Here is a 20,721-nt window from a genome sequence, read left to right as displayed (position 1 = left end):
TTCCTGAAAATTGTGTTCCTGCTTGCGTTCGTGTTCAGGCTGCGAAAGCGACGTTCGCATGATTTGAGAACAGGAATTAAGTTCTCATACATCCCTACTCTTCTTGAAACAAGGAACGTGGCTACCCTAATGAAGGAGCAAAACACCTTCTTGTTGTGCAGGCTTTTAGAAGATGGTGGAGTCTTGGCAGGAGTTTCATGCCAAACTGGGGAAGAAGTGGGGAAGAAGAACAAAATTAGTCAATAGAAACAGGCAGCGGCCAATTCGTTTGTTGTTTCCTTAGTTTTTATCAAGACTTGCCATCAGTAAAAGATGAGAGGGAAGAACAATCTTTTGTATTAGCAAAATGTCCTTCTGGCTTTAGAAGTGCTGTGATAAAAAGGTGGCCCCGAGCGAGGTCCATCCACACAGCTTTCCGCATTGGCCCAGAGCATTTCAGTGATCTGTTAGACCATTAGCCTCCATTTTGAATCCTTACATTGTATAAGCCACCCAGTAGATGACATTGACTGCTGCAAAAGCTGCTGGGAAAACGGCCCTAGCATATATGTCAATGGTGTCTGCGTCAATGGGCTTGAAGAGAGACTTCAGGCCGGTTTTCTTCTCTGATTTGGCCTTCTGTTGCTTCTTTGTCTCTCCCGTTTCTACTTCCACCGAACCAAATGCTCCAGGCAGGTTTCTGGGAACTCTGCGATGCCTGTTTGAAACCGCAAACTCCTGGTTGACACCAGCTGTCGAAAGGGAAAACATAACAATGGCATTCTTCACATTGACCTGGAAGGGGAAAGAGGGGAGACACCAGGTGGGAAGATCATCAGCATATTGTAGGCCAGCCTTTCTCAACATGGGTCCCTCCAGATGTTTAGGCCTACAACTCCCATCCACCTGGGCCATTGGCTGGAGGTGATGGGAGGTGTAGGCCCCCATAATTTCACACAGGACTGGAACATATGGGACAATATGGCTGTGCCAAAAGTTAACCAAGCAAGCCTGAACTGCAAAAGGTTAGCAAAAAGAGATGGCTTTTGCACTGATGGGCACTACTTTAAAAGTAGTTGACTTCCTGCGGTCTCATGTGTGGCAATTCTCCTTACACCAGAGAGGGCAGTCTTGAGGCTTGTTGCTTGTTGTGTCCACTTTCAATTATCATGAGGTCCGAACCTGGAACTCTGGGTTGTTTAGGTGTTAAACAACCCAGAGTTAGCCCAAGGTTTGTCATTGGCTTCCTGGATGTGCACTGAAAGCAGAAGTGATGAGTGCACGTGTGCTTGCTTGTTCCTGCTAGGTATTGGCAATTCCTGGGTTAAACAACCCAGGAATTGCCATTATGTGCAAACCAGGTCAGTTTGTGAGTATATGGTGTAATGTGATTAAGGCAGCAATGAGCAAACTCGCAGGATCTACTTAAAAAATAATGATAAATAGTAGATCCACTGTCCAGAGCCAGATGCAAAATGGTGGCATGGGGGTGGAGGGTGGGGCACAGATCCAATTATCTCCTGTGCCCTATGAGCCATACACTGGGATGTTCTGCACATTCAAGTACAAATCTACACTGGAGTTACTACAGGTCAGGGATTCCAGCGCAGAAGTCTCAAACTGGACAGCGGAGTTGCATGAAGTCCTGGCCAACAGCAACCAATTCATACTCCCATTTTACAGGTGAGGAACACTGAGGCTGAGTGAGAAGCAATGAGCAGAAGGCCAGCCACAGCAGACATTTGTGTCTGTTATCTGCTTGCAGTTTTAAGGAACAGCAAATTGTGAAAGCACTTCGTATATCTGAGTTTATTATGGATGTTGCCCTGAGGCTATAGGGTGACTTAAACATTGAATAAATAATAATAATCAAGATCCATTTTACAGCTTGTGAACACAGAGGGTGGCTCATATATGTACAGCTTGCCCATAGATCTGATAACTAAGCATGCACAGGACTACAGCCTTTTTGTTGTTACTGCTGTTGATCTATTATTGTTGACCTTTGTTGATCTATTGCAAAATCACCCAGAGATCTACCATCCCAATTTCCCTTCTGTCTGCCCCTGTTTTAAGCTGTGCCATTTGCTATAATCAACAGTGAACCAACGTGAGGAAAAGGCACACTGTGCCTAAAAATACTTTAAATATTTTCAATGTGTATGTTTTGGAAAGTCTTACTGAAACTTACTGAAACTTAACTTAAAACCAGGGCTGGCATCAAGGGTCGGCATGTTCGGGCACCTGCCAAGGCCCAGACAACGGTGGTGTGGAGATGGAGGAGCAGGAGATGCCACGGCCTCCTCTCTCCCTGGCTCTCTGCCTGTCCAGCAAGCAAGTGGCAGCAATGATGGGAAAGAGGAGGAGGAACAGCTGGTGACAATGGCCGTGAGAAGATAGACTCACTGAGGGAGGGGGCCCATTGAGGGTGTGTTGCCCAAAGGCCCTCCAAAACCTGGAGCTGACACTGCTCGAAACAGAGGAAGTATCAGTAAGACTTTCCGAAACACACACACACACACACACAAAGACGCGTGGAAGCCCCTAAAGAAGGAATATTATTTCCAAAACTCACTGGACTAAATAAAGTATTTTTAGGCACATGAGAACATTTGAGAACAATGGTCAAGACAACTGGGGTATCAGAGTGTGAGCCCACCAGAGAGTCTTACTGACCTCTCCTGTCTGCCTGCTGGCCTTCAACTTGTCTTTTTGCTTCTTCATGTAGTCGGCGTTGAAATGGGCAAAGGCATATTCTACCAGTGCGGCGAAGACGAACACATAACAGATCCAGAAATATACATCCAAGGCTTTGATGGCTGAAGCCCTTGGAAGTGAAGAACGAGCGCTCACCATCAGGGTAGTCATGGTGAGGACTGTGGTTATACCTGAGAGAAGCATGGAAAAGGTACATCACAGGTGGACTTCAACGGCGTTTTCTTCAACAGAAACCCAAGTGCTGTTTCGCATTTTACTGTTGTATATTATCAGTCATTTATACCAGGGGTGCAAAACCTCAGGCCTGAGGGCCAAATCTTAATACAGCACAGAGTTAAACTATGGAATTCAATGCCACAAGACCTAGTGATGGCCACCAATTGGATGGCTTTCAAAGGGGGTTGGACAAATTCCTGGAGGAGAAGGCTATCAACAGCTTCTAGTCCTCATGGCTTTATGCTACCTCCAGGATCAGAGGCAGTGAGCCTGTGTACACCAGTTACTGGCAAATGTGGGCAGGAGGGTGCTGTTGCACTCATGTCCTGCTTGTGGGTTTCCTGTGGGCAGCTGGGTGGCCACTGTGTGAACAGAATTCTGGACTAGATGGACCCTTGGTCTGATCCAGCAGGGCTCCTCTTATATTCTTAAATGACCACGCCTGCTCCCCTGGCCCCCTCCTCTTCCCACTGATCATGGATGTGTTGGACTACTGGGAATGATGGGAGTTGCTGTCCAGCCCATCTGGAGGGCACCAGGTTGAGGAAGCCTAGTTTAGATGGTACTAGGCTAGTGTCATGGTCCCAGGTGTGATACCACCACTGAAATCATCTTCAGAGGAGGAGCCAGAACCTTCAGAGCCACTTGTCCCTTCAGAAGACTCTGGCACTACCCAAGACAGTCTGGAACCCTCAGGGGTGATGCCTTTGATTCCGCCTCCTAGAGAGGACACCTGCACCTTAAGACCATTCATAGGATGGTGGCCAGGCAAAGGACTGCTCACGTACTGAAGAGGACCACTCAGGAGTTGGGCTGTCCTCATGAGGAGGACATCTGACTAGGGATGTCAGAGAAATCCGCAACAGACTCAAATGAGCTTGGATTTCTATAAATCTGACTTGCAGATTCCACAGCAGACTGGCTTTCCCCAAATTGCATGGATTCCACGGACGTACGGACCATTTTTTTAAACTTTCGGGAATTGTATGCAAATGCAGTTGTAGAAAAACATGTAAAAAAACCCCAAATGACCAAAAATGTGCATTTCCTCCACAGGTTAAAGTGCAAAATCCACATTTGTGGGGGGGGGATGCATATTTGGGGGGAATTTGCACATTTTTGCAAGTGCATATTTGCACAACTGCAAATTTGCACAAGTCCGCACAAATGCAAGTTTGGGAAATTAAAGAAAAAAAATCCAATTCCGTGACTAAGTGGATGATGGAACAAAAGGTGCCTGACAATCCATGAAACACTGACAGAATGGATTTCACGGAATCTGTACGTCCCTGCATCTGACAAGCCTCTCATGTGATGCAGCTGAGCCGTGCGTGGGGCTCTGGCAGCTCCAGCTATATCAGCTCTCACTTGTAACTTGAGAGCTGCAGGAAACAAAGTCTTATCTTCAGTTCCAGTCTTTGGTAGCCTGTTTTCTCCCTGACCTTGCCGTGTGTTTGGAGGGCAATGCTGCTTACCCCTTGACTCCTACCTGACTCCGTTTTCAGACGAAGTTTCTACGTAACTGATCTCCCAGCTTTTGACCTTGGCTGTGCTTCAGATCTCTCTCTGAAAAAACCCTATGTGCCTGATAAAACCGTGCTTGACCTAAATCACCTTCTCAATTGTATACACCCCTGTATTTACTCAGCGAAGAGCCAGGACTTAGGTTAGAGTAGTACAGCTGGATGGCGAAATAGTCTGACCTGGTATAACCCAACTTCCTATTTTAATTGTGGCAAAGGTAATACCTAATAAATGGCTAATAACGGTGCAAGGAGAGAAAAGGAAAGGTTAGCACTCTGAACACCTCATTCCTGCCTCTATGAATATCTTGATGGGTTTGCATCCTGCAAGGATTTCCTAGGGAAAGGAGAATCCACTTTTACCTAATGAGACCCGGGCAGGCACTGCTGACTGGCTGATCCAGAAAGAAACCCACGACATGGCTACCAGGAGAATGGAAGGCATGTAGGACTGGATGATATAAACACCTCGATTCCGCCGCAAGTGGAAGTGGAGACTCAGGCGGGGAAACTGACCAGCTGAATGGATGAGATAAGGAGGAAGTGTTATTTGTTGCACTGATATTCCACTTGTCTTCTGAGGTTCTCCCCCAGCGATTTTATCCTCACAACAACGCTGTCACGTAGGTTAGGCTGAGAGAGGGGGACGGGCCCTAGGTTACCTAGAGAACTTCATGGCAAAATGGGGATTTGAACCTGAACCTCCCTAGTTCTAGTCTAAACTAGGTTTTAAGGAAAATTACTCAGATGTATCTGACATAATCAGTGACAGTGAAATTCTGTGCCCCACTGAATTCAGTGGAATTTGAGGCGGGGAGCAACAGCAGCGATGGGGGGCACTGGGGGCAGCACGTGGTCTGCGTGTTGCCCCCTCCTGGTGTAAGCAATACAACTAAATCATCATTTGAAGTACTTTGAAGAGGACGCTATACAAACGTTAAATACTAGGGTCTGTTTATTATGGTGAATACGTTTGATAGTGAAACTAAACAATGGGGCTAAGTTAGGATCTGAATTCATGAGGCTTTAACATAGTTTAATATTTCCTAGGCCACGTTGCCTAATCTTTCAGTTTTTTAAAATTTTAAATGATTTTTATTTTTCATTTTTTAAAAGAGATTTTTAGGCTGCCTTTAAGGTAGAACCTGTGGCATACGCAGTGAAATGGACCCCAAGTAAGTAAAAGACCTCTGGTTTAGCTCTGCCCATACCAATTTTAATTTGGCATGTAATATTCTCAGCAATGAGATCCCACACTTTGCCAAACCATTGGAGAACAGAGGGAGGACTTCTAATTTCTTTAATTAACTCTAGCTTGGCTGCCAGTAGTAAATAAAAACAGTCAAGAATTGTTTTCCTCTTTCCCTAGTAATTATGCCATCCAGCACCATCTCTGCAAGTCCTCTAATGGACTGGCGGCTTTGTTTACCAGATTTGAAGTTCATCACTTCTGTAGCAAATCGATAATTGGTGATAGTGAACTGAGCAAGCTGGAGCTTATCCAAGCCATGGATCTTGTCCTGGTTTTCAGACCAGTGGTAGACGATATCCTCTGAGGAGTAGCCATCTGTCAAAAGAAACTGAATAAATACAGGGATATGGGGAGAGATAAAAAGATTGACAAGCTCAGCATGAAACACTCAGAAACCATGGCCACAGTTTCCCTTACTGGTCCCACAGCTAACACTCTCTGGCCAGTTCAGTTGTAATTATGCTAGTTTGCTAAAACATGGTTTATTTGCCCAGGAAAAACTGGTGTGCCTGCATACTTCTTCCTCCTCTTCCTGGCATAAGAAGTTGCCTTATACAGACCCTTGGTCCATCTAGCCCAGTATTGTTAACACTGACTGGTAGTAAGGAAGTACAGATTGTGTTAAATCCATTCCATCTGTGTTTTGTGGATTGTCAGTAGCCTTTCATTCTGTTGTCCGCTCATCAAGGGAATCAGTGTTTTTTTTCCTTTCCAAATTTGCGAAAATTTCCAAATTCCCCCCGAAATGTGCATTTTCACGCTTTAGCCTATGGGGGAAATATGCAATTTTTTTTTTAAAAGAGCCCAAAATGCACATCTTTCCATGATGAAATTTGCACACAATTTGGGGAAGTCAGAAAACTGGTCCACAAGTCTGCAGAAATCTGCCCAACTGGGGAAAGCTGGTCTGCTGTGGAATCCACAGGTTGAATTCATAAAAATGCAATTCATTTGGTTCCATTGTGGATTTCTCCAACATCCCTAATTGGCAGAAATGGCTCTCCTCTCCAGGGTTTCAGACAGCAGTTTTTCCAGCCCTATCTGTAGTATAGCTTCTACATCACATGAAGTACTAGTTCCCCTCTACTCAGCACTAGTTAGGCCTCACCTTGAGTACTGTGTCCAGTTCTGGGCACCACACCTTAAGAAGGATGCAGACAAACTGGAGAGGGTTCAGAGGAGGGCAACGAAGATGATCAGGGGACTGGAAACAAAGCCCTGTGAGGAGAGACTGAAAGAACTGGGCATGTTCAGCCTTGAGAAGACTGAGGGGAGAAAGGATAGCGCTCATCAAGTCCTTGAAAGGCTGTCACAGAGAGGAAGGCCAGGATCTCTTCTCGATCATCCCAGAGTGCAGGAGACAGAAGAATGGGCTCAAGTGACATGAAGCCAGATTCCAGCTGAACATCAGGAAAAACATCCTGACTGTTAGCACAAGACAACAATGGAACCCATTCCCTAGGGAGGTGGTGGGCTCTCCCACACTGGAGGCATTCAAGACAAAGCTGGACAGCCACTTGTCAGGGATGCTCTGACTTGGATTCCTGCACTGAGCAGGGGGTTGGACTCTATATATTATAGGCCCCTTCCAGCCCTACTGTCAAGGGCTCCTTGGAGGCCTCTCTCAGTCTAATCCAGTAGCCAAGTCCAGACACAGACAAAGGGATTCTTTTCAAAGCTTTATTCCTCTTTTACAACTTAACAACTCTACTGTTAGCAACTAGATATGACCAGCAGAGTACCTATGCCCTACGTTGGAACAGTTGGTCCCCGTTTGAAAGGGAATCACTGGCAGACCCTGAACTTATGGGCTAGGGAGAGTCCCTCCCCTTTTCCCTTGGATCCTCTGGGCGCAACCATTGTTTGCGCGCCAACCAGGCACTACGCCTCCTTTCCGCGCCCTCCATTTGGCGCCGCTCCCTGCGTCGGCGTTGCGCGTCCAGCAAGTCTGCTTCCCGCGCTCTGTCACTCCCAGGACTGCTATCTAAGCTAGGAATGCCGGTGGGAGGAATCTCTGTCAGCTGTTGGCCCTGGGAAAGATGAGCGCGCTCCTCTCCCAGGAGCAGCTCCTCTTCCTCAGAATCGGAACTACTCTGGGATTCTATGGGCTCAGTGTCTACCCTGACATCTACTATTCTATGATTCTATGCTGGGAATTGAACCTGGGACCTTCTACATAGGTGCTCTGCCACTGAGTTATGGCCCTCTACTTCAGGGGTCAAAATCCTCTGAGGATGTGGGTTCTGAGTTCTGCTCTGTGACACAGTGGTTGGGGAAAAGGGGGTGTGGTCTTCTGGGAAACCCCAGAGGACCAGGCTGGCACTCTTGAGCTAGAAAGAGCTTGTCATCAGAAGAAAATTTAGTTCCAAAGCGGCCCCTACAGAAAAGCAAAACTACGGGGTCTGTCCTACAATCTCCTCCCTGATCCTTCTAACTGGAAGTGCCAGGGACTGAACTTGGGACAAATTCCGTGCAATGCTGGTGCTCTGCTACTTGGCTATGGTCCCTTCCTGAAGCATATGTACATGGCCACTCTTATTCTCCATACTTCATTGTGCAATGTTTACTACGTTGCAGAATTAGTTCTGCTTTTGCTAGTCAGGGAAGACAGCCAGCACTGGAAATTTAAACCAGTGATTCCTCTGGCTTTTGAGATTACATTGGGTGTTTGCAATCCTAAAACTTGATTTAAAGCAACAATACAAAAGCTAGGATTATGTTGAAGATAAATTCCAGACCCTGTGCCACAAGAGAGCCATGATGCTTATTGGGAGATCTTGGGCTAGTCACCATATTTCAAACTACCTCACAGGGTTGTTGAGAGGATAAAATGTACACCACATTTAATTCTTTAGAGGAAAGGCAAGATATAAACAAACACAATTCTGCCATTTTTTGCACTCCAGCAAAATTGCTGTCCTGGAAATACATGAGCCAACCATCCACTTTCTACACCAAGAAAGAAAAAAACCTTAACTCTCTTCCTGTAAAAACTAAAGAGAACACAACCCAGCTTTAATGTATTTGCTGAAAGAGGCTTCATTTCTCCTTATGGTTATTGCTTGGGCATCAAAAATCCTCAAAATTAAATTAAGAAACTAGCCCTCCGCACAACTTGCCGGCAGAGGAAATTGCTGCCTCTTTGTTGGCTGCTTTGGTATTTGCTGATTACATAAGTTAAAAACTGCAGATTGCTATATTTGCCAGGATATAAATGTATTGTACTTAATTGCCTAGAAAATAGTCAGTGCTAAAAATGAAATGACAGTGAGGAGGAGGAGGCGGCAAAACCTCCCACCACCGTACAATGTGCTTCAGTGCTTTTCAATCATTGTGCACAGACAGCTGCTTCCTGCAGCCATTTGGACACAGTGACATCCGGGGTCCTGTAGGAATGAAAAGATGCACAAGAATGAGAAGACCCACAAAATAAAGGCATAAGCTGGACAAAATAGATAAGAGCAACAGGGATGTTTGAGAATTTAGTTTCAGTTTGCAAATCATCTGAACATGTCCTGTTTGCAACACTGCATGTGAAAAGGAGCACATTTTCTCAAAAAATGATCATATATTCCTGAAATTGCGATTGTGTTTGAAAAATATGTTGTTGCTGCCTTTTAAATGCACACTTTGAAATGTGCAATTTAAAAAACACACACACCACCAAACCCCAGAACATTTTCACGCTTTAGTCAATGGGGGGAAAGTGCACACTTCTGAAAAGTGCACACAGAAAATTCACACCTTTGGGGGAATATGTGCATTTTTCGCAAGTGCTAATTTGCGCAAATACGAATTTGCACAAATTTGGAAACCAAAGAGAAATCCGATTCCGTCGATGGGTGGACGATGGAATGAAAGGTGCCTGACAATGTGCAAAACACAACGGAATGAATTCTACACAGTCCATACATCCGCAGGCAGGAGTGTTCAAAATCCAAGCAGAAGTCAGAACACAGGCAGGCAGGCAGACGATGAGGATCAGGAATAGTCAAGGTAACAAGCAAGAGGCCAAACACAGTAAATCAGTCAGGTATGTCACTCAGTACAGAGACAGGGTCAAGAATCAGTCCAAGGGCCGGTAGCACAGAGCATCAGTCACAGAGCAAGGCATGGGAGGCAAGGTCACAGACACTGGAGCTGGCAGAGCCCCACCCAGTGCTCAGCCGCTTCCCGCTAGAGGCTTGTCAGACAAACCTCCTCATAAGGCAGGCCCAGCTCACGAGTAGTCCTCTTCAGTAAGCGAGCATCCCTTCACCTGGCAACCATGCTATCATGGATTGAAAGGTGTTCTCAGGGGCTAGGTGATGGTGTAGTTTCCCCTCTGCCCCAGGAGCTGGGCTCTCTGCCTCTCTAGGAGGCAGATTCAAAGGCATCACTCCTGAGGGTCCCAGAGCATGTTGGCTAGTGTCAGGGTCTCCTGAGGGGCCAACTGGCTCTTGCGGTTCTGGCTCCTCCTTTGAAGGTGACTCCAGTGGTGGCTTGACACCTGGGACCTCCACCCCACAGGCCCCGTATGTGCTAGGGAAGGCTTCCCCAACCTGATGCCCTCAGATGTGTTGGACTACAACTCCCAGCAACACATCTGGAGGACACCAGGTTGGGGAAGGGCCATAGCAGAACACCTGCTTTGCATACAGAAGGTTCCCGGTTCAACCCAGGTACGGCCGGGGAAAAATCCAGCCTGAAATCCTGGATATCTGCTGCCAGTCCATGGAGAAAATACTGAGCTAGATGTGCCAGCGGTCTTACTCAGAATACAGCTGCTTCCTATGTTCTTTCCTACGAGGGGCCATAACTCTGCAGAACAGCATCCGCTGTTTGTCTGCAGGAGGTCCTCGGTTCAATCCCCACCATCTCCAGTGAAAGGATCAGGTCGCAGGTGAGACAGATAGTGTGACCTGGTAGAACACAGCTCCCTCTGTTCCTATGACCATGCCAGCTTTTTGTGGGGTTCGTTTTCCACCGCAAAAGGTGACTTTTCAAGCTGCACAGTTTTCTCTGAAAACACACATGCAAAACACCTTTTGCTGTGAAATCACGATCCTGTCCCCTTGCTTGGCAAGCGCAGTGTACGCATAGCACTGTGGACGGTGCCTTTCAAAGCAGCTGTTTGAAAGAAAGCAAATATTTTGGGGGTGCCTCTATTCGGGTGCCTCCTCCCTCGCGAAACATCATCAAAATGAGGGACCCGTTTTTACAGGGGATGAAACATGTAAAAAGCAGGAGCCCTTTTGGGCTCAGTCCTAGTTCTGTCACCAAGGTAATAAAACCCATGTGCCACTTCAGGCTACTAGTGTGGCTGAATGCCCCCCATAAACAAACAAACAAAAAAAAAATGTTTTCTGCAGAGAAAACTAACACATCAGGGAGAAGGGCAAGGCTTGGGCATGTCCCCTGACACTCTTGTTTTCTGCGGGGAAGGATTTTTGTTGTTGTTGTTGCATGGACAGGGGGATCCCACACCTGCAGTCTGAAGTAATACAGTCCAGAGACACATGTTTACTACAGGACGTTTGAGGAGTCCAGAGGGCTGTTTGACTGTTTTAGGGAGACTGAACAAATCCATTAGGAAGGAACCCAAATTGTAAAGAGATTATTGGGGTGGTGTGGGTGCATGTGCGTTGCAAAAGTCTGCAGTAATCCTAAAGAGATGCCCATGTGGCAGCTTGTCACATATTTGATGCTCTGGGACTCTCAGTATTTTTCTCCTGGTTGACTCCCGAACAGTTTCCATGCACTCAAAAACATGGCCGTTGTATGTGAAGGCAATTTTCCCACACCCCATAAAAAAACCTCCCCTTTGCAAATACCCCTGTTAATGGACATCTCGGGGTTCAACTCACAGCTCTCCAGATCAAGCATGCACTCCTGCTCGTCCATAGGGTACTTGGTAAGGTCCATGTCGCAGGCCACCGTTGAGGTAATCCTAGCCAAAATGAAGACAGCAAAAAGCAACCATTACATAAAAGCAAACGCTGCCATTTCACAGAGCTTTAAAGAACTCTCCAATTCAAACACCCTGTTCTGGGTGGCAGTTAAATAGTTCTCTGGTTTTTATTTCAGTTTGGTTAGAACGAGAGGCCCTGGTTGTTGCCCTCATCACACCTGATGGCTCCTTTCCTTGCCTTAAGGGTCTGAGTGCCTATGGCCCCGCAACCATTATGCAATACAGTCCCTTGGTTCTTGCGGATCTGTTTCCCTCTCTGTCTCTAGCTGCTTCCACTTTGAGTCTTGCTTCCTTCTTTCCTCCTCTCACCAGCATCTGCTCTTGGCCCGGGCGCCTCTCCCTCCTCTTTCTCCTTCCCCCCTGCCTCAAAGGTCAAAAGACTCCACCTTTCTCTTTGGAAGCCCCTCCCTTTGTTAACCCTCCCCTTGCCCAGTCTCTGTCACACCCCCAAAGTCCTGCAGTGACAGAGGTATAGTGGCTGAAGAGCCAGGGGGCCTGAGCGCCATGACTGAACCATAGATCTCCGAGATGTCGGAGACCCCTGAGAACAGACCAGGGGCTCCTGGAACCAAAACACCAGAGACCCCCAAGCTTGAGGCCTGAGGCTACCGAACTGGAGCCAGAGATGGCAACCTCCTAACCTACATCCAGCAAAGGGCCAACATACTCTATGGAGCCTGTGCACTGTCCAACACAGGCAGCATGTGTGGCATGGAGAGGCGACGGAGTGGTAGGCTCCAGGCCAAACAGACTTCCTTTATAAGGCTCTGCAGCCCTCAGCAAGGGTGAGGAGCCTGAGAAGGGTAGACAGACTCAAACAGCATAGAAGGGCTCAATTGAGAAGAAGCTCTTGTAGGAACAACGTGTCTGGTCCCAGGGCTCTGTCCAGGGTCCTGAAAGACCTCCTCCCTACCTCCCCGATGCTTAAGCATCCAGATCTTGATGAAAACTTGCCTTTCGGTGTCCTGTCTGTCCCTTCTGGACTGACTGCCAGATTTGTACACTTCTGACTCACCTGTAGGCTATTCTCTACCAGTCTCATCATAGCCTGCCCCACTGCCCGAACTCCTCTGAATCTTTCACTTGCGCAAATGGTTGCCCATTACACTTGCGTGGTCGGCTGCACAACAGGTTGCACAGAAGTTAATGTGCAAGCGGTTGCACATGAGTTGTGAAAGCTGAATACACAACCGCTTGCACAACTGTGCTTACTCAAATGGAACTTTAGTTGGATCTTCCTCCTGAGCATAGTTCGGAACCTAGTTTCTGCTAGTGCAGCATCATTTGTGCTAACAGAGTGACACAGTTGGATACTGCCCATAATTACAAGTTAGAATAAGTCTGGCTTTTTTTCCCCCTTTCTTTTTTTACTTGCTTGCATTAAAAGGGGTGTTGGAAGTCAGACTCTTGTTAAACTACTGCAAATCGCCCGTAAGTCTCTTGCTAGCTCCCAACCAATGCTCTGTCCATGCTCCCGCCCTGTATACTCCACTTTGGGGCATCCCCTGCAAGGCTGTTATCTCTTGCTTGGCATGCTCATCCTGCACAAAATTTCACCCATAGCCCCAACATTGGTACTTCACCTGATGCTGTACAAAATGACCCCGTCAGGTTGCAGCCGAATGAGCTTGTTCTCCACAGTGACGTCATGAAACCAGGCAGATTTGGCATTGACTATGAAGGTGTCTGGTAGCCACAGCTTGTCCACAAAGCGACTGTCCAAGCCCAGAGTTTCATTAGTGTGGTTATAGGATAGCCGGTCGTCCCGCCAGCTTTGATGCAGAAAGACAGTCATTGTATATTCCTATGGACAAGAATCACCAAGGCAGATTTAAACAACAAACTCCAAAACAGAGATGATAGGTTCAGGTGCAGCTCTAGACCAAACAGCAACCCGTGTGAGGAGAGCCTCCATTTGTTCAAATTTTGAATACTTTTTTTTTTTTTTAATTACCATTGTAGCCCATTTCGTAACTTAGATTCATGGCGGGATCCAACGGTATCATTCCACAAATTTAAATGGCACTCAGCAAAGCTCTGCCAAATCTTTCTGTTGCACAGAAATGCCTCTCCTGAAATGAACCAACCCGTACGCTCCGCTCTGCACCTAAGGCCCTCCTCCTCCGGGCTCCTCCTCCAAAGGACACTCTGGAGGTGGCAATGAGGGAGAGGGTCTTCTCAGTGGTGCCCCCCCATCTGTGGAACAAGCTCCCTGATGAGATCCACCTGGCACCAACATTATTATCTTTTCAGCGCCAGGTTAAGACCTCTCTCTTTTCCCAGGCATTTGGCAGCACATGGTGAGTTTTAATCAGTCCTGGATGTGTCTTTAGTTATGACTGACAGTTCAAAGTTGTTTTTAGTCGTATGTTGTTCGCGTATATTGGCTGTGTGTTTTTATATAAACGGCTTTTAAATTTTGTATATTGTATTTTAATGTTTTTATTTCCGTAAAACACCCAGAGAGCTTTGGCTATGGGGCGGTATAGAAATGTTGGTAGTAGTAGTAGTAGTAATGTGAAACCTGTTGCACAAATACTTGCACATTAATATGAAGATGATGTGCTTGTGCATAACCATGCTTCCACAAATGGAACTTTAGTTGGAGTCCCCTCTTGTGCATAGTTCAGAACCGGGTTTTGGCTAGTGCCACATCATTTGCGGTAGTGGAATGACACAGCTGGATATTGTCCATTATTTGCTCTTGTTGAACAAGACAATGCACTGGCATATTATAAATCTGTCTTTATCCACACCAGGGTATTTATTTTGAGGCCACAGTAGTGGTTCGGGTGTCAGACTAGAACTGGGGAGATCCAGGGTCAAATCCCTACTCAGCCATGAAGCTTACTGAGCAACCTTGGGCCAGTCATTATTTCACAGTCCAACCTACCTCACAGGGTTGCTGTGAGGATAAAGGGAGGGGGAGTAACCATGAGCTGTCTTGAGATCTTTATAGAATGCTGGGAATATAAAGGTACGAAATATTAATTAACAACAAGATGACCTGTTTGTACTATTTCATTCAGCTGTTAAGTGATTGTTTTGGGGTGGGGAGCTTGCCCTCTTAGGGCGCAATCCTATCTAGATAGATGCCCACCTCCAAACCAGGAGGCAACTGCCTATCCAAAGCAAGGCAGGAGAAGCACTGGGGGATCGTTCCCTCTGCGCCTCTCCTGCCCTGCCATTTCTGCTAGACAGCCAATTTTGGCTGTCTAGCCGCGGGGGGGCCAAGCGGGAGAGGAGGCTGTGCCATAGGATGTGTCGTACACGCAGATCCGCTCGCCCCGCCCCAGAATGGCCCCAGCCCCGCCCCTTTTCAGCCACTCCACGCTCCTCTTCCGAGAACATAGCGTGGGGCTTCTCCACGCTGCCTGAGAGGCAGCGTGGATGTGGGCGGAGGTTGGTTTTCTGGGAACCAACCTCAGACTCAGTGGCACCATTTTGGCCAGAGTCCTGTTGGCACTCACCAGTTGAGTTTGCTGTTAGATGGAGTGACAGGGCGGGCAGTGGGTGAGGTCTGTAGCTTGCTAAGGCCACCTAGTAAATTCATTGCAGAGGTGAGATTTGAACCTATACCTACACTTGATTGCAAATAAGTCTAGACCCCCCCCCCCGAAAGAAATCATTGAAATCACTGGGATGCACTCCCAGTCAGTTAGTTGCCCACAGGACAGCAACCTAAATGATTTTCAGCAGTGAGAATTTTTCCACTTTCTTTGAAGCAAGCATAAACTCTTCAAGTGAAGGGCTGTGTGCTTGCTGTTGTTGGAGAATAAAGCATAAGAAAATCATCAGGAGAGAGACAATTCATCTCATCCTTCCCCAACTGCTCGAGGTAGTTGCCAAGAGCAGACATAAAGCAACCGAGAGAAAATTCAACAGCTGAAGTGACAGATTTGCATAATTAACACACAACTGGCATAACGTGCAGATCCAGTCACCCAGATGTGGAGAACTGGATTACAGCAAACAGGTCAGGCTCCAGATTTGAGGAGTTCCAGATGGTGGGCCCAGGCCGTAGCAGCAAACAATGAACAGCAGCACCAGATTGCTGGGTCTAGCTGCCATTTAAATGTCCCCACAATGCCCCAGTGTGATGCTATGTCAGAGGAATTCTGGGAAACTAAAATAGCAGCTGGATGCTGTGTGGAGTCCTGGGCTGGGGGAAAATGGGGGAGCAGGGGATCAGGGGCCCTCACAACTGTACAAGGATGTCGAGTGCTAATGCTCAGGGAGTGGTTGGTGTACTTTAAAATGCGGGTCGGGGTGGGGCTGAGTTTTCTCTGACATTCATGACCTGCTTCAGATGTCACATTTCTGGTCCAGCAAACCGTGGTTTAGTGGATGGGGAATGAGAGACAAGCTAGAGCGCTCCTTCTCTCATGAGCCAGACTTCAGAAAAGACTTCCTGCCTCATTACATCATAGTTTTCTGTGACATCCCAAGCTAGGAAATTGTGGTCTAAGCGCTCTCTACCAGCCACGTTTGCAAACCACGGTTTGGTGCTGGTTTCCAGAGAGCGCTTAAACAACCGTTTCCCAGCGCAGATATCACCGGAAACTGTGTTGTAAGAAACTGAAACCTGTTGTGGGAGGGAAGGACGGGCATGCTCAACCACATGATTCATGCCTGCTGCAACAAACCATGGCTTTTGGGGCTAGTAATGTGGCATGTGAACTCAGGGTGTGCTGACTTCTGCTTTGCCTCTTCCTGCAGTATGTGGACACAGCCTGTCCAGCTGTGTACCCTTCCAGAGACTTGAGAGAGAGAGAGCACGCTTGCAAACCCCACTTCTTATGCCAAGATCTCTTCATGAGCCTCCCTGCTTTTATGATTATGCATTGCTCAAGATTCTTCTCCCCGTGGTGTATTCAGTTATTCTGCAACAGTCTGTCCTTAGCTGATGCTAAACACCAAGAAAGGGCTTGCTGTTTTGCATTACACACAGACTGGGAGGGGGAATGTAATTTGTCCTCCTCTACATTACCAATAGTCCAAAATATACTTCAGGGGCTGCAAAATATGTGAAATGACAGGCTGTGTAGTGCATGGTGTGCCTTTAGGGCAGTGGGGGGTTGGTGGCTTCGATGTCGGGGGGTGGCAAACCTGCTCCGGGTTTCAGTCAGAACTCTAAAGGAGCTGTCCAAGGTGTCCCTTTAGAGTTCTGACTGAAACCTGGAGCAGATTCACCACCAGCCTCCACCACTTTAGGGTTCATATGCATCTGCTTACATGGCCACTAGAGAGACATTGTATCCATCCAGCAACTCAAACCATTCAAATGTCTTAAACATCCTGCGATTTGGGAAGTGGGCTAGGACCATTAGGAATGCCACATTTATTTATTACATTACTCTGCAGTGCGGGTTGCATTATAACATGGTTTACATAGTAACATTATAAACATAATAACATAACATTATGCTTTACATGACAAAAAGATACCCCGTTAAAAACTCAGCCTTAGGAAAGGCCAGCATTTAGGTCTGTCTTAAGAACCTGGCAGCCTATTTTGTTTCTAGAGCCAACTTACCATATTGACTTCTGAGATGTGGTCAATGCTGGCAACTTCAATGGCTAGAGCAACGTTGACAGGAGGACCTGATCGGGGAAAGACAAGGAGAGAGGTTCGAACAGAGGAAATCTCAGCTTCTTTGGCACCTACGGCGTTCCACACGTTTGTGCTGGAATGTGAGCGTTTGCGTGGTTAAAGAAGTCTTTGGGCAGGGGTGTAGAACCGCAGGCCCGAAGGCCAAATCCAGCACTCCGGGGTCCCGATCCAGCCCTCCAAGTTTCCCTGAAGGAGCATGCCTCCTTTCCTCCCAGTAACAAGTGTGGTGTAGTGGCTAGAGCGTTGGGCTGGGAGCCAGGAGATCCAGGTTCTAGTCCCCACTCAGCCATGGGAGCTCACTGGGTGACTTTGGGCCAGTCACAGACTCTCAGCCCAGCCTACCTCACAGGGTTGTTGTTGTGAGGATAAAATGGAGAGGAGGAAGATAGCATAAGCCACCTTGGGTTCCTTGCAAGAGGAAAAAAGGTGGGATATAAATGCAATAAACAAACAAACAAACAAACAAACAAACAAACAATTTGCTGGTTTCCTGGCTTTTTTGCTCCCGTCCCACCCCGCCCCATTCTAAAAGATTGAAATGCCTCTCCTCAGGCTTACTTACTGCCAGTAAGAGATTAGTTTAAGCTAAAATAAGCTGGTAATTTTAGTAATTTTGCACATTTGGGGCCACACCTCTTCTGGTCATTTTTGGCCCTGCCCCTTTTGCCTTTGTCTCCAGCCACTACTTGAATGTGACACCCGAGACCTTCTCCAAAATGGACCTCAGCCCTTGGGCTGAAAGACTTCGTGTTAGGGGCATCCGTTGCAGGGAAATCTGGCCCTTTGGGGGCTTGTTGGTTTTCCCTGGTGCCCCGTCTTGGTTTGCATTTACGAGCTGCGCTGCAGGCTTTTCCCCGAAATCTGGGAACTTCTCCCATGTTTCCCTACCTCATATATATATATATATATATATATATATATAGCAACTTGTGCAAATTGCAGCCACGGTTGGTGTAATTAGCACACATTTCGGCCACAGTTTTTTATTATTATTATTTTTATTTATTAAATTTCTTAATCGCCCATCTGGCCGGTCACCCGGCCACTCTGGGCGATGTACAACAGTACGAACAGTCTAAAATAAACATTAAAACATCATATTTCTAAAAAATACCCTAACCCACCTGAAATGCCTGCCTGAACAACCACGTTTTTGATGTGTGGCAGAAGCTCATTAAAGCTCGTGTAATTTGTGCACATTTGTGCAAATTACATAAATCAAGGCCAAAATTTGTGCAAATTATGCAAATTGTGACTGCAATTCAGACAAGTTGCTATTTACAACAACAACCCTCCCCCGGGGGGGCTCTTGTCAGTGGTCCCACACTAGGATGTGGGCTTTTGGCAGGTGCCTGACCATTCCTACCCTTGGCACTGGCCCTGGGGGAGGTATGTGCCTCTGGCCCCCTCAACCACTGGCGTGTGGTCCCCAGAGAGTTACCCATGAGGGAAATGTGGCCCTCTGAGTCAAAATGGTTACTCAGTCCTGTTGTAGAGGTACTGTAGTTCAGACTGGGAAACTTATAAGGCTCTTGAGCTTTATGTTTGACAACCCTGAGGGAAGGCTGATATTTAAATCCCCACAATGCAGAAAAGGCTCCAATGGTCATTTCCCTAGCAGAGGCTGTATTTGCAGCAGAGACTGTTAAGTTTTTGACCACAGTTGCAAGAGGCCTCAATAACATTTTGCTTCTGGCTGCATATAATTTCCTGTTCTGCCCTTCACCCACAAAAGTGGGTTCCAGCATGATAAAATTATATAACTACACTAAAATACAATGAAATGTCAATCCATAAAATGCATATAATCCATTATTCCCTTGTCTTATTCCCAGCTTGTTGAACACTCTGGAATCTTACCTCCTATGCCCGGCCTGAAATTCCGGGCGTAGCCTTGCATCAAGTCGTCCAAATTGGGTAACCAAGATATTTCTATGTTTGACCCTATATAATCTCCAATGTCATTCATAGCTCTGCATAAAAAGAAGAAAATGCAGGCGTTAGAAAGTAAAAGGAGCAGAAACATTTTTTAAAAAGTTTTAAATAACTGCTTTCCATTAGAAAGGTTAGAGCTTTGCTGGGGTTTTACTGGAATTTAGCAAAAGGGCCAATTTAGTGACTGTGAAGGAAATTGGATGGATTTTAAGAAGTTGGTTAGCTTACAGCACAATGCATGTCTACTCAGGTGAAAGTGCCATTGAGTTCAATTTAGAGATGTGGGGAAAATATTGTTTGGTCTGCATTTTTAAGTAAAGCAGTCTAGTTCGTGCTTCCTGGAATAATACATGGATTAGAACACAGTTATCCTGCCAGTGTGCACCTCCTTGAATTTTGTGGTGCAGTTCTTGCCTCAGAGAGCGTGTATATCAGTAAAAAAATACTTATGTTTGGAGAAATTACCTACGAAAATAAATGCAAATTTTCATGCACTAAAAAAAATATTTGCACCCTGACATGGAAATTGGATAAAATGGATTTATGATTGAATATATGCAAAACTGGCACAGATCAGATACAGACTGATTTGACTGTCGTAGGACAGGAAGGCTTGGCGTGCTATGGTTCATGGCGTCACGAAGAGTCAGACACGACTGAACGACTGAACAACAAAAGTTTAATGGAGCTTAAACTCAGGTAAGTGTGTGCAGGATTACAGCGCTAAGCAAATGACATCTTTTCCAAAGCACAAAAGTTCTCCCCAGTGGCAGCTGGTGGCTCCAATTTCCGTGGGGCTGTGCATCCATTCTGGGTTTCAGTCAGAGCCAGCCAGAATTCTAGAAGAGCTATCCAAGGTGCTGAACCCTATCCCCAAATTCACAGCCCCACCAAAACCGGAACCACCAGCTTCCACTGATCCCCCCGCCCTCATTCTAGCTTGTCAACTGCTTGTCAACCGGTGTATATGTGTCTTGTCTCACACAAGGAATGGCTGGGGAATACTGGGAGTTGTCGGACTTTTTTTCTGCCTAGACATGAATAGCATTGCATCACAGAATCATAGAATAGTAGGGTTGGAAGGGGCCTATAAGACCACTGAGTCCAACATCCTTAGTCTGCTCCCGCATTGAGCCACGTTGTCACTAATCACTTTCATAGAAATGTGCTACAGAGTAAGATAAGCAAAAAAAATTAAAATAAGACCATCAACTTATTTTCAGAATTTTCAGTGGATTAATCAAATTGAAATCATTTTGCATACTACCATGAACTACAGTGAAATCCTATACATGTCTACTCAGAAGTAATCTCCATTGTGTTCAATGGAACTTACTCCCAGCTTGAGAAAGGACAAGAATTGTAATATAAACACACACACACACACACACACACACACGCTACCAGATCAGTATAACAAATGGTTCATAAGGAAAATCCATCTTTAATGGGATTGTTTTTGTTTTTGATTCCTGTTCTATTAAGACAACGAACCCACATGGCTTCAAAAAAAGAAGTCCCCATCAATTAAAGT

At 46.4% G+C, this 20,721-nt stretch overlaps 1 protein-coding gene across 1 annotated transcript; it reads right to left on the bottom strand.

The window, feature by feature from the left end:
* Positions 1-288: 288 nt before the first annotated feature.
* Positions 289-19,221, bottom strand: GABRD (gamma-aminobutyric acid type A receptor subunit delta). Its single transcript, XM_084822092.1, has 8 exons — positions 19,113-19,221; positions 17,175-17,242; positions 13,222-13,442; positions 11,535-11,617; positions 5,866-6,003; positions 4,800-4,955; positions 2,656-2,867; positions 289-774 (listed from the first exon to the last, which is right to left on the bottom strand). The coding sequence occupies exons 1-8, from the start codon at positions 19,219-19,221 to the stop codon at positions 475-477; spliced, it is 1,287 nt and encodes a 428-aa protein (XP_084678218.1). The 3' UTR covers positions 289-474.
* Between the last annotated feature and the right edge of the window lie 1,500 nt (positions 19,222-20,721).

The sequence above is a fragment of the Heloderma suspectum genome, chromosome 15, assembly GCF_057233095.1.
Source record: "Heloderma suspectum isolate Gila_16-S chromosome 15, 16-S_ref, whole genome shotgun sequence".
NCBI classification, from domain to species: domain Eukaryota; kingdom Metazoa; phylum Chordata; class Lepidosauria; order Squamata; family Helodermatidae; genus Heloderma; species Heloderma suspectum.
This window is presented reverse-complemented; position numbering and strand designations above follow the sequence as displayed.

Coding starts and splice junctions, on each gene's coding strand:
- GABRD (XM_084822092.1), bottom strand. CDS start 19,221: ATGAATGACATTGGAGATTATATAGGGTCAAACATAGAAATATCTTGG. Junction 11,618..13,221: donor GTCATTTTGTACAGCATCAG/GTGAAGTACCAA, acceptor CATTTTGGCTAG/GATTACCTCAACGGTGGCCT. Junction 4,956..5,865: donor AGTGATGAACTTCAAATCTG/GTAAACAAAGCC, acceptor TCATCCATTCAG/CTGGTCAGTTTCCCCGCCTG.